The following is a 14,958-nucleotide window of genomic DNA, read 5'->3' on the forward strand; positions in this document are numbered from 1 at the left end:
GAATTTGAATTAATGTGCAAAGCTTTTTACCCTTAACATAATCTCTTTGTTCCATGTTCCCCACGGGGCTCACAGCTCTGTGGGGAAGACAGACGCGCCACTAGGTGGTTGCAGCCAGGGTGGTCCTGGGTGTGATGGGGGACGCAGAGGCCACTGCGGGGTCCCTGGGGTTGGGGGTGGTCATGGGAGGCTTCCTGGAGGTGGCATTGCAAGAAGGAAAGGCTACTGCAGGCGGAGGGTACAGTCCCTGCAGACTCCGCAGGACGGGGAGCAGCCAGTGCGGCCGACCTGAGTACAGAACCCGAGTCATGTATGTGCTTCCCTCTCCCCCCGGAACAGCATGCTGCGTTTATGTGTGGGGCCCCGGAAGGCGCTGCACTGAGCCCTCTGCGCCACCAGGGGTCGCCATGGGACAGTGATTTCAGACTCCGGGCTTCCTGGGGCCAGGAGAGCATTCCTCCTCGGAGAGGCTGGAGGGACAGACACCCCACCCCCACCTCCACCCCGAGAGCGCCAAGTTCCAGGTCATGTCCGAGGCCCCTTTCCTCGCTTATCGCCTCCGTAAGTAACAGCAGCAGCTGTATAAACATCCTCATTAACGGGAAGCTGTTTAGCCTAAGGCTGTTGGGGACCAAAGCCCAGAGAGGGCAGACACCTGCTTCAAGTCACACAGCAACAAGCCCTGCCCCAGCCCGGCCCACACAGCGCCCCCTCCCCCCCACCCCAAGTGCCTCTGGGCAGGGACCTTTTATTTTTAACTTGGTCAGTGGATATACCGCCTTTTTATAGCCCTGGGAAGTGCCCAGGGTTTCCAATTTCCAAGGGAAGTTCTAAAAAAAAAATTGTACTCTTCCCAAGAAAAGGAGCTTCCTGACCTCTCAGAGGGAGCCTGGCCCAATCTCCTGTCCTCCCTGATGGTACCCCAGGGTCCCTCAGACCCCTTCCGGGGCTCCGTGCCTGTCCCCACCCTGCGAACCCCACGCCCCTCCTCTGCGGGGCCCTGGGCACTGGGAGCTGGCAGGCCCGGTGGCCCCACGTGCCCCCCCATCCCTTGCTGGGTCGCTGGGTCCCGGAGCCCTTTTGTCACATGGGACATGATAAGCCCGGGCATCGACCCGCCCATCCCCCTTGCTCACCTGTCTCCTTTCCTCGGGTTCTCTGCTGGCCATCTGCCTTCTTCGTTATTTAATGTCTTTTCTATTTCTTGAGTCATCTAGTATTTTTTCTTTATTTATTTTTTAAAAATGTTTTTATTCATTTCTGAGAGAGAGAGAGAGAGAGAGAGACAGCCAGAGTAGGGGAGGGTCAGAGAGAGAGGGAGACACAGAATCCGAAGCAGGCTCCAGGCTCTGAGCTGTCAGCAGAGCCCCACGCAGGGTTTGAACCCACGAACCGTGAGATCATGACCTGAGCTGAAGTCGGACGCTTAACCGACTGAGCCACCCAGGCGCCCCTAGTATTTTTCTTTAAACGACTTTAAAATTACCCTCCCCCTCCCTTTTTAATTTCTGGAATTAGGTCGTGGTGATGGTTGCCCAAGCTTGTGACTACCGTAAAAGCCACCAAGCTGTACGCTTCAAAATGGTGGATTTCATCTCAGTAAAAAATTGTAACAAACTCATCTTTATTTTTAAAACTTGGGTCATTTTCGGTATTAACATCTGTAAACACACACGTTGGGGACACTGGGGGGAGGCTCGCTATGCTTTGTCCCCTAAGACACGTTCAAATAAATATTTAAAATTTTCCAAGCTCATCCATGCATCAGATGTAGAAATGTGTGCACATAGTATGCGCCCTGTAACGACACAGCTCTCTGTGCATTTACTATGCACCAGGGTGTTGCTGGGGACAAACCCACTTATTTCTTCCTGCAATGCCAGCAGGCAGCTGTTCCTGTTAACCCCATTTTACAGACGAGAAAACTGAGACTTGAGGAAGGGCGGTAACATTTCCAAGGTCACGTGGCTGCAGTTCCAGGGCCAGATTCAGAGCTACCCCCACCACACACGTTTCGTTCCATTTTATTTAGCTTTCTTTTAAATAAAATATTTTTTATTAAGTGTCTTAATTAAGGTTTTACTTTAATTCCAGCCTCAGGCCATGATGTCAGGGTTCCTGGGTTCCAGCCCCATGTTGGGTTTTGCTCTGACAGCACAGAACCTGCTTGGGATTCTCTCTCTCTCCCTCTCTCGGCCCCTCCACTTTCTCTCTCAAAATAAGCCTGAAAAAAGAACCAGCTTTTGTTTCATTGATTTTTCTCTATTGTTTGTGCATTAAAAAAAAAAATTTAAGTTTTATTTAGGTAAGTAATCTCTACACCTGACTTCAGGCTCGACCTTGCGACCTTGAGAACTAGAGTCGCCGGCTCCCCCCACGGAGCCAGGCCAGTGGCCTCATTTGTGCATTTCCGCTCACTGATTTCCACGGTTTCCACGTACTTTGGGTTTACTTTGTGCTTGTACGTCCAGCTTCCTATGCTGGGACCCTGGACCAGGGCCTGGGATGCTCCTGCTGCGAAGGGCCCAGTAAGTCCCTTGACCCGGGGGGCGGACACCTCCGTGGGGACCGCCCGGGTCCATCACAGCAGCGTGAAAGCGGCACCGGGCCCCCCACCCCCAGCCTCCCTCCAGCCTCTTCCTGCAGCCGCAGCCAGGGGCCTCCAGGCTACACAGGCGGCATCATCTCTCCTTGGCTTGAAACCGCAGCGGCTGCCGACAGCCCCGAGTCCGAGCCGCCCGCCGCCTGCTTGTGCTACCCCGGGGCCCCCGCAACTTCCTCCCTCACTCCATCGGGCCACATGGGCCTCCTCGTGAGTTCCTTTATTCATGCAACAAACTACCGGGGGCCAGACTCTCCTCTGGGCACCGGGGACACAACAGGGACGAGCTGGTGTGGCTGACACTCTAGGGAAGGGGACACAGGAACAAATAAGGAGGCAAATAAAGGTCATCTTGGGGGTTAAAGTTATACATGAGGGTGAGGGTGGGGAAGGGAACGCACAGGGGGAGGTGGATGGCTGAGATGCTTTTAATGATCCGAGAGGGCTTCGTGGAGGAGGGGACATCTGATCAAAATTACTGCTTGAGGAGCTTTTAATCAAGGACATTAAGGGCGGGGGGGACTGCACTGGAGGATCTCAATGTCCCACTCAACACCGATGTTCAGACTCTCCCACAACCCACCGAGGGCACAGGCGCGGGGCAGGGAGGGACCCCCGCCTCCCCCCAGGAGTGCCGGCGGGGCCCAGATTTGAGCTGGGTCTTCCCTAACACCCGTGGCAACACGGGGCCGCCATCTTTGTCCAGTCCCCACCGACCTAACTCCGGAGTCCACACCCCCTTCTCCAGGGACACGCGGTTAGTGCCAGAGGTCCCCGGGACGGTCACGTCCCCTTTCCAGCCTGTGACGATTCCAAGCAGGGCTATCTTTAACCCGGGACCGGGACGCTCTGCTCCCCTCCCTGTAAACACTGCTCGGATGACACCCCTGGAATCCGGGGGGGTGGGGGCCCCAGGCGAGCTTGGCCCAAGTATCTGGGGAGGGCCTGCAGTCGCCCTTGCGTGATTCACCCACCCCGCCACCTGCTCCCTCAACACGTGGCACCGAGGACACGGCAGTGACCCACACACAGTCACTGGGCTCCGGAAGGTCTGAGCTAGGCGGGTACCCAGCTCTGCGCGGCAGGCAGCGGCTCCCACTGGTGGGGGCGGGGGAGGCCCACGCTTTCCAACACCTCGACCTTGGGCTTCAGCTTCAATCCTGGGCTCCCAGCCGGGGGAGCCTGGGGAGCCCCCCCCCCCCGCATCGCCTGCTAGGGTCTAAGGTCTTCCCACCGGTAGAGCAGCCTCAGGCAGCTTTTACGCTTTTACCCACGTTACACAACCCACCCTCACTCAGGCTCTGGGGACGTGGGCCCCCAATAACCCTCACAAGCCGACACAGGGGCATTGAGGAGCCAGCTCACCCCTCGCCAAGACCCCTGTGACTGGTCGGACCAGGAAGTGGGGCCCTGGCCTGCATTCTGCGGCCTGCCACCGGGGACCCCCCTCCTCCCAACGCCCCAGATTGTCCGGAGCCATGTGCAGGTGGGATCACCTCTCACTGGAAATCTGTTTTAAGGGTCTCCGCCCGCGGGGGCGAAGTCACACTTCTCAGCTGGGAGCTTAGAAAGAAAACCGTTTGGCCCAGAACAGCTTTCCTCTCCGCTAACACCCCAGTCGCGGGCTCCCCCCACCTGCAAAACAGGAATAAGGGCACCTACTTCAGGGGTGCCTGGGGGGCTCAGCGGGTTAAGCTTTCCACTTCGGCTCAGGTCATGACCTCGAGGTTAGTGGGTTCGAGCCCCGCCTCCGGTTCTGTGCTGATAGCTCAGAGCCTGGAGCCTGCTTCTGATTCGGTCTCCCTCTCTCTCTGCCCCTCTCCTGCGCGTTCTCTCTTAAAAATAAGTGTAAAAAAAAAAAAAAAGAACACCTACTTGATAGGGCTGCTGTGAGCAGCCGCTGAGGCAGCACATGGAACCGCGTGGAATGGTGACTGGCATACAGCAAGGGCCCAATAAATGCTCTGACGGGTGTTGTGTCCCCTGAGACCACTCTCCGGCACCTGCTGATTCAACACCCACTCCTTCCAGGCAACCACGTGTCCACAGCACAGCGGATGGGGTGCTGTTAGTGGTCGGACCCCCGTGAAACCAGGAGACGGAGCAGCAGCCTGCCCTTCCCCGCTGTCGGGCGAGGGGACCACACGGAATAATCAGCCCCCGGCCGGCCGGCCAATCCGGACCCGAGGGGGCCCGGACCGTGTGCCCGGCGCCCAGGGGCCGGCGGGAACTACTCAGCGCGCAGGACCACGGAGCAGTGCTCTCACTGTGCAACCGTGCCGAGAGCCGCAACTACACGAGGAGCCGGCAGGAAGAGGAGGCACCAGATTTTCCTCCTCGGCCGGAACCGGAGAGAGCTACCGAGTTCCCGGACGGCCTCCTGGGCCCTGCCTCGCCTTCCGGGAAGGCCAAGCCTCCTCTTCGGAGGTGGGGTTTGGGAGAAGTCAGCGGCTTTCCCTCCTTTTCCGCCACTTCCCGGTGAAATCCCACACAAGGTCCCGGGACACAGACAGAAACTGCCCCGGCGAGGCGGTGGCCTGGGGCTGGGCTCTGCGCCCCCCCCCCCCATCACGACCTTTGCGCTCAGCACCACCCTCCCCCAGCCATCTTCCCGCCCACCCCCTCCACTGCGGCCTCGGAAATGACCGGGGCACCGGCGCGGAGACGCACGACTTCTACGCCTCATTGCTTTATTCCGTGCTTCCCGCCTCGACGGAGGGTGAAACCCGGCCTTGCCAATAAATAACGTCCTAACTAACACTGCAAACGCGGGCGAGGCCCAGGGGCCCCGCTCGGGCTTCTCGAGGCCTCCGTGCAGCTGCTCCGAGACGAGGCTGGAGGCTGCGGGAGGGAGGGGCGTCGGGGGAAGGGCCCCTCCCCCGGCCGGGCCGCCCCTGCTCCCGGGCCCGGGGCGACACCGCGGCGGCTCGCGCACGCGCGCTGTGCGCCCGGATCGATGGGACACCGAGATTTTGTATCGCCCTGGCTGGGAACCTGTGGACACCGCCGTCTCCTCCAGTGCTGTCAGCGCGCGGGGCACCGGCCCAGGAACACCTACGTTCAGGCTTTCAAGCAGCTTTCAAAAAAAAAAAAAAAAAAAGCTTAGAGCCGCGGGGAGCTGCGCACAGCCACACTGCGCATGCGCGCGGGGCCGGGGAGTGTCCACTGAGGCCCGAACGCCCCGCGGTTCTCGCCGGGTCGGGGAGTGACGGCTCCGCCAGCTCCTTCGGCTTCTGGCCCGACCGTTGTTTGAAAATTGCTTCTCTTTCTAATTTGAGTGGAAAGTCGGGCGGCCCAAGTAGAAGGCGAACGAGGGAGGTTCTAGAAAACGGAGAGTCGCCTGGCTTTTGGGACCGACCCCGTGGACTCGCACCAAATTCCCCGCCACCGAGCTCACTCCTGAGAGCCTCGCCATCTCGGACACGGAAAACTCTCCCCGCGTGGCTTCAGCGCATGACATCTGACCAAAACTTCTTTAAAAAAAGAAAAAACAGGGCAGCACAACTTCTGGCGGCGCGCGCCCCGCGCGTAACCTGCCCGCTCGCTGACACAGCAACACCACACCCGCGGAAGCGAGGCGAGCGGCAGGCGCCGAAGAGCCGAGGGTGGCCTCGCTTCTCCGACTTTCCACGTCCTGACGCTGGGCTTTGCCAGCCACGTGGGGACGACGAAGCGTGGGCCCGATTCTCAGCTTCTTCCTGGTTCTCGGAAAAGAAGGCAAAAAGCTTCGATCACTCTGGCCCGAGGCAAGAAGGCAAAAAATCCTCCGGAACCCAGGCAGCGGGGACGTGCAGACGCGCGTGCATCTTCTCCCCCATTGAAGACGGGCTCGCGGGCTCCCGGAGAAGAGTGGGGCTTCGAGCACCAACAACTTGCCAATTCCTCTCCCCTCTCGGCAGAGCAGAGGCGACAGGGGCTCTGGAGGCCGTAGAGCCCTCGATCCACGATCCTCGATCCTGAGCCTAAGGGCTCAGGGTGTCTGGGGGGAGACAGTGTGGGCTCCGCCCTTCCCGGTTCCTCCGTTCTCAGGGCCCCCTCAGTGAAGCTCAATGAACGCCTCCAGCTCCTCGGGGATGAAGCCCTTGTAGGGGATCTTGTTTTTGTCCAGGGCGCGGGCCGCAAGGCACTGCAGGGTTACATAGTTGAAGGGCTGAATGGTGCTCTTGGCCAGCAGCTTCTCATCCAGCAGCTCGTAGGCGGTCTTCTTGAAGGCATTGGTGGCGTCCATGTGGGCCCCCGCTTCGATCAGGGCGTTCATGATCCCCGGGCAGTTGTTCTGGGCGGCTATGTGCAGCGGGGTGTTGTTGTCAAAGTCCCGGCTGTCCGGGTCGGCCCCGCAGTCAAGCAGCACCTTGACCACCTGGAGGGAGGGGAACCTGCCCACCGGGTAGCGGCCGACGTTCGTGGTGTCCTTGTCCACGGCCATGTGCAAAGGCGTGAAGCCGTTCTTGCCGCGGGGGGCGCACTTCAGCAGCCGGTAGACGGTCTGGTGCTTCAGGTGCTCCTGGTCGGGCGTGCACTCCACTTTCTCCAGCAGGTACAGCAGGTGGAGAATGATGGCCAGGGCCTTGGTGAACTGGGCCGAGTCCCCGGGCTCCTTGGGCAGCTGCAGGGCCCGCTCCACCTCCCGCACTCCCTTGCAGAGCACCCCCATGAGGTCTGCAAAGCCGATCTGCGTGCCCAGGCTGCCCTTGGCCGCGCGGTCCTGGAGCACGTAGGAGAAGAGTTCGGCAAAGGACAGGAAGCTGCTGGCCGTCATGGGGCTCAGAGGCTCCAGGTTGCTCTGCTGCATGTCCAGGGCGTACTTCCACAGGCGGATGCAGCGCTCGAAATTGCCCGAGTCGGCGTACACCGCGCCCCTGTAGCGGATGTAATAGGAGGTGTCCGGGTGAGACGGGCCCAGGATGCGCTCCCGGATCAACAGGGCCTGCATGCGCATCTCATCCGGGTCGGTTATGAGCGCTTCCAGCTCCTCGGTGGTGTTCACCTCCCTGGAATAGTCATAGGCCAGGACCAGCTGCGGGGGCTCGGGTTTGGGCAGGTACGCGCCGCCCTGGTGGCGCAGCTCCATGGCCCGCCTCCAGTGCTTCAGGGCCCCGAGCAGATCCCGCTTCTTATCCACGTACGTGGCTCCCAGCAGCTCGAGGGCTTCCACGGCGGCCTCCCGGCTCGTGGGGCAGCAGCTCTCGTAAGGCTCTCCGGGCGGCTCCTCTGCGGGGGAACCGCCGCAGCAGCCGGCGCCCTGGGGCCGCACGCACCCCGGGCCGGCGGAGGGGCCCTCGGCGCCGGCAGGCTGCTCCTGGATGAGGTACTCCACGATGTTGGTGTGGCCCGTGACGCTGGCCGCCAGCAGCGGGGTCATGCCGTAGCCGTCGCGCTCCATGCGCGCGTTGCACCCGAGCAGCAGCTGCAGGATCTCCAGGCTGCCGGACTCGGCGCAGTCGTGCAGCGCCGTGTTGCCCTTGGCGCTGCGCCGGTTCACCTGGGCGCCCTGCTCCAGCAGGTAGCGGGCGATCTCGCGGTGGCCCTTGTAACAGGAGATCATGAGGCACGTGTGGCCGTGCCGGTTGGCCACCTCCAGGTCGGCCTGGTGCTCGCCCACCAGGTAGCGCACCACCTCCAGGTGCCCGTCGAAGCAGGCGGCGCGCAGCGGCGTCGAGTTGGTGCGCGTGGTGCGGTTCACCGACGCCCCGCGCCGCAGCAGGCTGCGCACCACGTCCAGGTGGCCGGCGGCCGAGGCGGCCCACAGCGGCGGCGCGCCCTCGATGGTCTCGCCGTCGAAGTGCACCGAGCCGCCCGCCTCCACGCTCGCGCCGCACCGGTCCACCAGGTACTCGACCACGTCCAGGTGGCCGTAGCGGGCGGCGATGAGCAGCGGCGTCCCCCCGCCGGCCACCTCACCCGTCAGCTCGTCCAGCTCCTCCCGGCTCCGGCCGCTGAGCAGCTTCTGAAGCAGCTGCAGCTTGCCGTCGCGGGCGGCGTTGTACACGGCGGTGCGGAGGTCCATGGTCCGGGCTTCCGCCAGGCCATGGGCCGGCCGCCGGGGGACGCGGAGGGCGCGAGCTAACGCCCGGAAGGGCGGGCGGCAACCTTCACCGTCTCCCCCGCCGCCATCTTAGGGGCTTCTCCGGCGGAACAAAATGGCTGCCGCGTCCTGGCGCCGCGGGCTAAGGGGGGCGCGCCGGGAAATGTAGTCCTGGGAGCCGGCCTCCTCCGTAAGACAGAAGAGGGACGTGGAGGGTCAAGACTACGACTCCTAGAAGGACGCAGGCCGGCCGAGGCGACCTGGGAGCACGGTGCATGGTGGGGATTGTGGTTCTGAGCGCAGAGGGTTGAGGCGGAAACGTCCGGGCGTGGACTACAATTCCCATCGTGCCATGCTCTCACGACGACTTCGGGGACCCGGGCAAGTTTGAGTACGTACTTCCTGTGGCGCTCTCCGCGGCCCCGCCCACAGGAAACGCGGGTGTGGGCCGAGAGACTACATTTCCCGAGAGGCATCGCGAGCTACTCGGAGCCAATCGGGAGCGAGAATGAGGGCTACGCCGGCCAAACGGCCGGCTGTGATGATCAGGATTCGGCGTGGCGGAGCCGCTGGCCGGCAGGGGGCGCTCGGGAGAGGCGGGAAGGCTGGCGGCTCCTAGGCCGCCAGGGGACGACGCGTGTGGCCCTAAGGGCGCTTCTCCAGCGCTCAGCTCTCTTCTCAGTCATTCACACGCACGCATACATTTATTTACTCCCTCATTAATACACTATTGAACATTTAATGGTGCTTCCTTCAACACTCGACACCCCGAATACAAAATCTACACTTGATTTAGACCGCCCAAGCCCTCGGTCTTCGGACCTAGGACTTCTCGAGTATCCTTCAGAGCACAACCTCTCGGGTTTGGGGCTTCGAGAATTTCGGTCACTCGCCCAAGGACACGGAGCACGTAAATGGCAGGGTCGGGATTTGAACACGGGGGAAGGGGCTACGTTATTTGTAGGACCCCGTGCAAAATGCAAATGGGGCCTCCCTTGTCTCAAATTGATTCAGAATTTCCCTCCCGGTGGTGACAGCAGAGCCTCAAACCAAATGTGGGGCCCTTCTCAGCCTGGGGGCCCGGGTGACCGCACACATAAGTCCACGCCCACGAAGCGCGAACTGCACGCCCGAAGGCAGACCCTGACCCCCAACACTCTCCCCCCTGTACTTTGCCGCCACCTGCCCCCCAGGGTTATTGAGAAGTAGGAAAGATGAAGGATGTGGGCATGCTCAGGAGTGCTGGAGAAACACACAGGGTTCTCTCACACCTCCTGACTTCACCTGCCCTTCCCTCTTCCTGGAACACTGTTCCACACCCTCTTCACTTGCTTACCTCTTGGGCCCCCTTCAGGTATCCGCGGAGACTCCCAAGCTTTCCTGCGTCCTTGACCTGGTGGTGCTCCCCTGGATGCCCTCCTGGGCACCACTGCTGTTCTCCAGGAATCTTCGGGAAAGAGTCAGCTCGGGATGCTATAACAAACACCACATGCAGGGTGGCGGGTTAGTCCGGGTTCCCAGAGAAAGAGAACCCAATGGTACACACGGAATTGGCTCACGAAATTACGGAGCCCAGGAAGTTCTCTGATGGCCACCTGCAAACTGCAGACACAGGAAAGCTAGTGGTGTGATTCAGTCCGGGCCCAAAGGGCTGAGGATCAGGAGGGGGTCTGATTCCCAGGAACAGGAGATGTGGGCATCCCAGCGCCCGCAGGGACAGCAAATCCTCCCTCCCTACCCCCCCTTTTTTTAAGTTTATTTATTTATTTTGAGAGAGAGAGAGAGAGAACACAGGAGCAGGGGAGAGGGAGGAGAGAATCCCAAGGAGGTTTCATGCTGTCAGCACAGAGCCCGATGCAGGGTTCAAACCCACGAACCGCGAGATCATGAGCTGAGCCGAAACCAAGAGTCCATCGCTTCATCGACTGAGCCCCCCAGGCGCCCCAACCTCCTTTTTGGTCTATCCAGACCCTCAACGGATTAGATGAGGCCCACCCTCGCCAGTGAGGGCATTGTGTCTATTCCATCTACTGATATAAATGCTAGGCTCTTCTGCAGACACCCTCACAGGATTCCCCCCTGCCCCCCCCCCCCCCNTCGCCAGTGAGGGCATTGTGTCTATTCCATCTACTGATATAAATGCTAGGCTCTTCTGCAGACACCCTCACAGGATTCCCCCCCGCCCCCCCCCCCCCCGCCCAGAGTAGTGAGTGTTTTACCTGCTGCCTCTTAGCCCAGGCAAGTTGGCACATAAAATAAACCATCACAGGGGCAGACCGACAAGCATTTATTTCCCACAGTTTGGGAGGCTACAAGTTGTAGATCACGATGTCAGTGTGGCTGGGCTCCCGGAGCCCTTTTCCTGGGCGTCTGCACGGAGGAGAGCCAGCTCTGGTCCCTTGGTCCCTAGGGTCCCTATCAAGGGCCCTAAAATCTCACCAGGGAGGGCCCACCCTGTGACTTCATCTGCCTGTGTTGTGCTCGCCTCAGGAAGGCACCACCTCCCCGAGCCATCCCCCTGGGGTTTGGGCTTTGACATGTTGATTTGGGGGACACAGATGTTCAGGGCACAGAGTGCTCCAAAATGGTTTCCTGATATTTGAGGGCTGTTGGTGGAATTTCTGGACTGATGCACAAAAGCAGGAGGGAATAAAAGCTGCCTGAGGAAGGAGGGGTGAGGACAGAGCCCCTCACCTGGGCTTGGTGGGGTTTCAAATGCAAGGACCAGAGACAAAGGCAGCTATGAATGCTGCTGGGGCAGGGTCGGGGGAGGGGGTTTGATCCCAGGCCTCCGGCTTGAGGCAGAGCCTGGACCCTTAGCCACAGCAACATAAGTTCCAGCAAACCGTGGCATCTTTTATGTCCTCGGCCGCATGCAGTTTCTCCAGTCTTTCCTGTTGCACAAATGTTATACACTCTCTACAGGGTAAAAAAATAAATAAATAAAAGTCAGGAAAAACAGACGAGCAAATGAGAGAGAAAAGCTGAAAAATCTGCACCATATCCCCTGACCAGAAACAAAACTGTGAGTGACCTACAAATATTTCTTTAAAGTAAAAAGGGGGCGGGGGTCGCCTGACTGCCTCAGTTGGTTAAGCGTCTGACTATTGGTCTTGGCTCAGGTCATCATCTCTCAGTTTGGTTCATGAGATGGAGCCCTGCATGGGGCTCTGTGCTCACAGTGTGAGGCCTGCTAGGGACTCTCTCTCTGCCCCTCCTCTGCTCGTGTTTTCCCTCTTCTCTCTCTCTCTCTCAAAATAAATAAATAAATAAATAAGCTTTTTAAAAAAGAGGAAAAAATAAAATTTTTTTTAAAAGATTGGAAGTCATCTTTACATCTAACGTAGGGTTCGAACCCACAACCCTGAGATCAAGAGTTATACGCGCTCCCAAGCTCTCCCTACTGAGCCAGCCTGGTGCCCTGACCTACGGACATCTCTCTTGCATTTCCTGTTCTGTGCCCAGGTCTGAATCTCTTTCATTCTTGAGTGCCATTGAGTGTTGAAAACAACACCTTCATTTTTTTTTTTAAGTAGGCGCCCCCTGCCCCACCCCCAGCTCCCACCATCCACTCTCTGTCTCTGTGGATGGGACGCCTCTGGGGACCCCCTGTGAGTGGGGTCACGCAGGACGTGTCCTATGTCTGGCTTCTGTCACTGCGCACAGTGTCCTCTGTTACGTCCACGTGGTGGCGGGTGATGGGATTTCCTAACCCGCTTCCTGTCAATGATTTGCCTGTTCTGGACATTTCACATAAATGGAGGCACACACCGTGTGACCTTTCGTGTCTGGTTCCCTCCCTGAGCGTCGTGTGCTTGAGTCCACCCACATTGCGGATCCTATCTTCTTGAAGTCACTGTAATTCTGGATTTTCTGACCCATGGTGGGGATGCATCATCTTATTTTTAAAAATTCTTTAATAGTTTATTTATTTTTGAGACAGAGAGGGACAGAGCATGAGTTAGGGAGGGTCAGAGAGAGAGGGAGACACAGAATCTGAAGCAGGCTCTAGGCTCCGAGCTGTCGGCACAGAGCCCGACGCGGGGCTTGAACCCACGGACTGTGATTTCATGACCTGAGCCGAAGTTGGAACCTTAACCGACTGGGCCACCCAGGCGCCCCGGGATGCATCTTCCTAACTTGTCCCCTTTAGGGGGAGAGCCGGGGACCAGGGGAGGAAGTTCACACAAGATTGGGGGTAACCGGGCAGGATAGCAGAAGAACGGCGGGGATCCATAAAGTGGCTTGAACTGACCCTGGATGCATCTGCCCTCCAGAAGGAAGACTGAGAACAGAATGTGGGCGCAGCAGTGGAGAGATCTGGGGGAACCCAGTCCCTGAGCCCCGCTCCCTTCCGTTGCCCCAGGGCAGAGTAAGGACACGCCCACAGGGACATTGACTTCTGTGGTCCCTGCTTCCAACTGTGCGTCTGTCTTCCCTCCAGGCTGAGCTGGAATGCTGCCCCCGGTATGGCCTTCCAAGACTTGATTGTCAAATTTTCAGCATTTTTGACAATTAGATGTTAAACCTAGCCAGTATTGAAAACTAGATTCCGGGGGCGCCTGAGTGGCTTAGTCGGTTAAGCGTCCGACTTTCGCTTAGGTCATGATCTCGCGGTTGGTGGGTTCGAGCCCCGCGTCAGGCTCTGTGCTGACCGCCAGCTCAGAGCCTGGAGCCTGTTTCAGAGTCTGTGTCTCCCTCTCTCTCTGACCCTCCCCTGCTCACGCTGTCTCTCTCTCCTAGAAATAAATAAAAATATTAAAAAAAAAGAAAAAAAAAACCCTAAATTCCGGGTGCCTAAAAGTTAACAAATCATGGAAACCAAAACAAAAATAAAACAAAACAAACAAAAAACCAGAGGTGATAAACTCTGAAAACGCATCACAGCCTCATTACTTTACTACTTACTGGTTTTAGCCATGCTCTCTGGTGATTCGTGCCTGCCGCCTCCGCAGGGTGGAAATCCTCTGCGACCCTGACCGAGACTCGGTGATGCTACCCATCTCTTCCCAATTCCCGCTTGGTGACTCCACTCCCCAAAGCTAGAAACCATCTGTGGTGGAAGTGCCTACCCTCTGGAAACGGGCTCACGATGAAAATAAGCTACCCATGGGGGCGCCTGGGGGGGCTCAGTCGGTTGAACATCCAACTTCAGGTCATGATCTCACAGTTTGTGAGTTCGAACCCCGCATTGGGCTCTATGCTGACAGCTCAGAGCCTGGAGCTGCTTCAGATTCTGTGTCTCCCCCTCTCTCTGCCCCTCCCCTGCTCATGTTCTCTCTCTCTCCCTCAAAATAAATAAAATCAACCACCCTTCCCCCCAGGGCCCCCGACTTTGCTCTATTCCCCTCCCCCCTCTGCCACATGTCACTTTGCCTCCTAATCTGCTACAGAACTTATGTATTTAAGACATTATTCTCAGTCTGCCGCCCGCAGTGCGAGCTGGGACTAGCAGCGATTTGGGCCTGTGGGTGCTCACTACTGTGTGTTTGTACAACAGAGCCTGGCATACAGCAGGCGCTCCATATACGATGTCGAACGGATAAAGGAATGACGCCAGGAAACACCGCCCTGCCTGAGAACGACGGCTGGGATTCCCTGATGCTGGCGCGATCCGCCTCCTCTTCGCTTCCCTTTCTGAGTTTTCCCTGCCGCCCTCGGGCTCCGGGGAGGCAGCCGCCAGAAGACGGGGGGGGGGGGGGCGTTGTCTGGCCGTGACTGTGCCCCCCGCCGGGGGACTGCCTGCTCCCCCGCCCCTCCGCCCCCGGGAGTCGGCTGTCCCGCCACCTGCCCGTCGCTGCCGCACCTGGGGCTGCCGGCCAGGTGCGCGGGCGGGGCCGCCCTAGCGCCCCACGTGGTAGCCACCTGCGCGGGCCGCGCTCCCGGCCAGGCGACCGCTAGGGGCGCCCCAAACCTCAGCGGGGGTGGGGTGGGGCTTTCATCCCAGCGCGCCTTAAAGTCTCTTTAACGAGAACACATTTTAAGCATTCAGAAAAATCGCAAAAACGGATATAATAGACGTCAAATAGCAAAGGCAAAGCTTAGGAGGACACATTCGTTCCGTCACTACTCGGGCTACCAGGGTGCTGGGATCTGGGGCACGGGGGGGGGGCGGGGAGGGGCAGGACCCGTGTAGTTTAAGGCCGGACTCGGCGGGAGGTCGGGGAGGCTGGTAAGAGAGTCTACGGGTAACAAGCCTCCCACCCTGTGCCCGAATCCTAGCCTGTAAAAGGCAGAGGTGTCGGCAGGTGGGGCCTCCGGGAGGGGCGAGGTCAGAGGGAGGGGCCCCCACGAATGAGATGAGCGCCCTCGGAAGAGGGGCTCCGGAGAG

General features: G+C 59.1%; 1 protein-coding gene across 1 annotated transcript; it reads right to left on the bottom strand.

The window, feature by feature from the left end:
* Nucleotides 1-5,275: 5,275 nt before the first annotated feature.
* On the bottom strand, nt 5,276-8,715 carry FEM1A (fem-1 homolog A). The gene has a single exon (XM_039247579.1). It carries the CDS (start codon nt 8,607-8,609, stop codon nt 6,639-6,641), a length of 1,971 nt encoding a protein of 656 aa, XP_039103510.1. The 5' UTR covers nt 8,610-8,715; the 3' UTR covers nt 5,276-6,638.
* Nucleotides 8,716-14,958: the final 6,243 nt, after the last annotated feature.

The sequence above is a fragment of the Hyaena hyaena genome, unplaced genomic scaffold, assembly GCF_003009895.1.
Source record: "Hyaena hyaena isolate Hyena2069 unplaced genomic scaffold, ASM300989v1 scaffold_296, whole genome shotgun sequence".
NCBI classification, from domain to species: Eukaryota; Metazoa; Chordata; class Mammalia; order Carnivora; family Hyaenidae; genus Hyaena; species Hyaena hyaena.

Coding starts and splice junctions, on each gene's coding strand:
- FEM1A (XM_039247579.1), bottom strand. CDS start 8,609: ATGGACCTCCGCACCGCCGTGTACAACGCCGCCCGCGACGGCAAGCTG.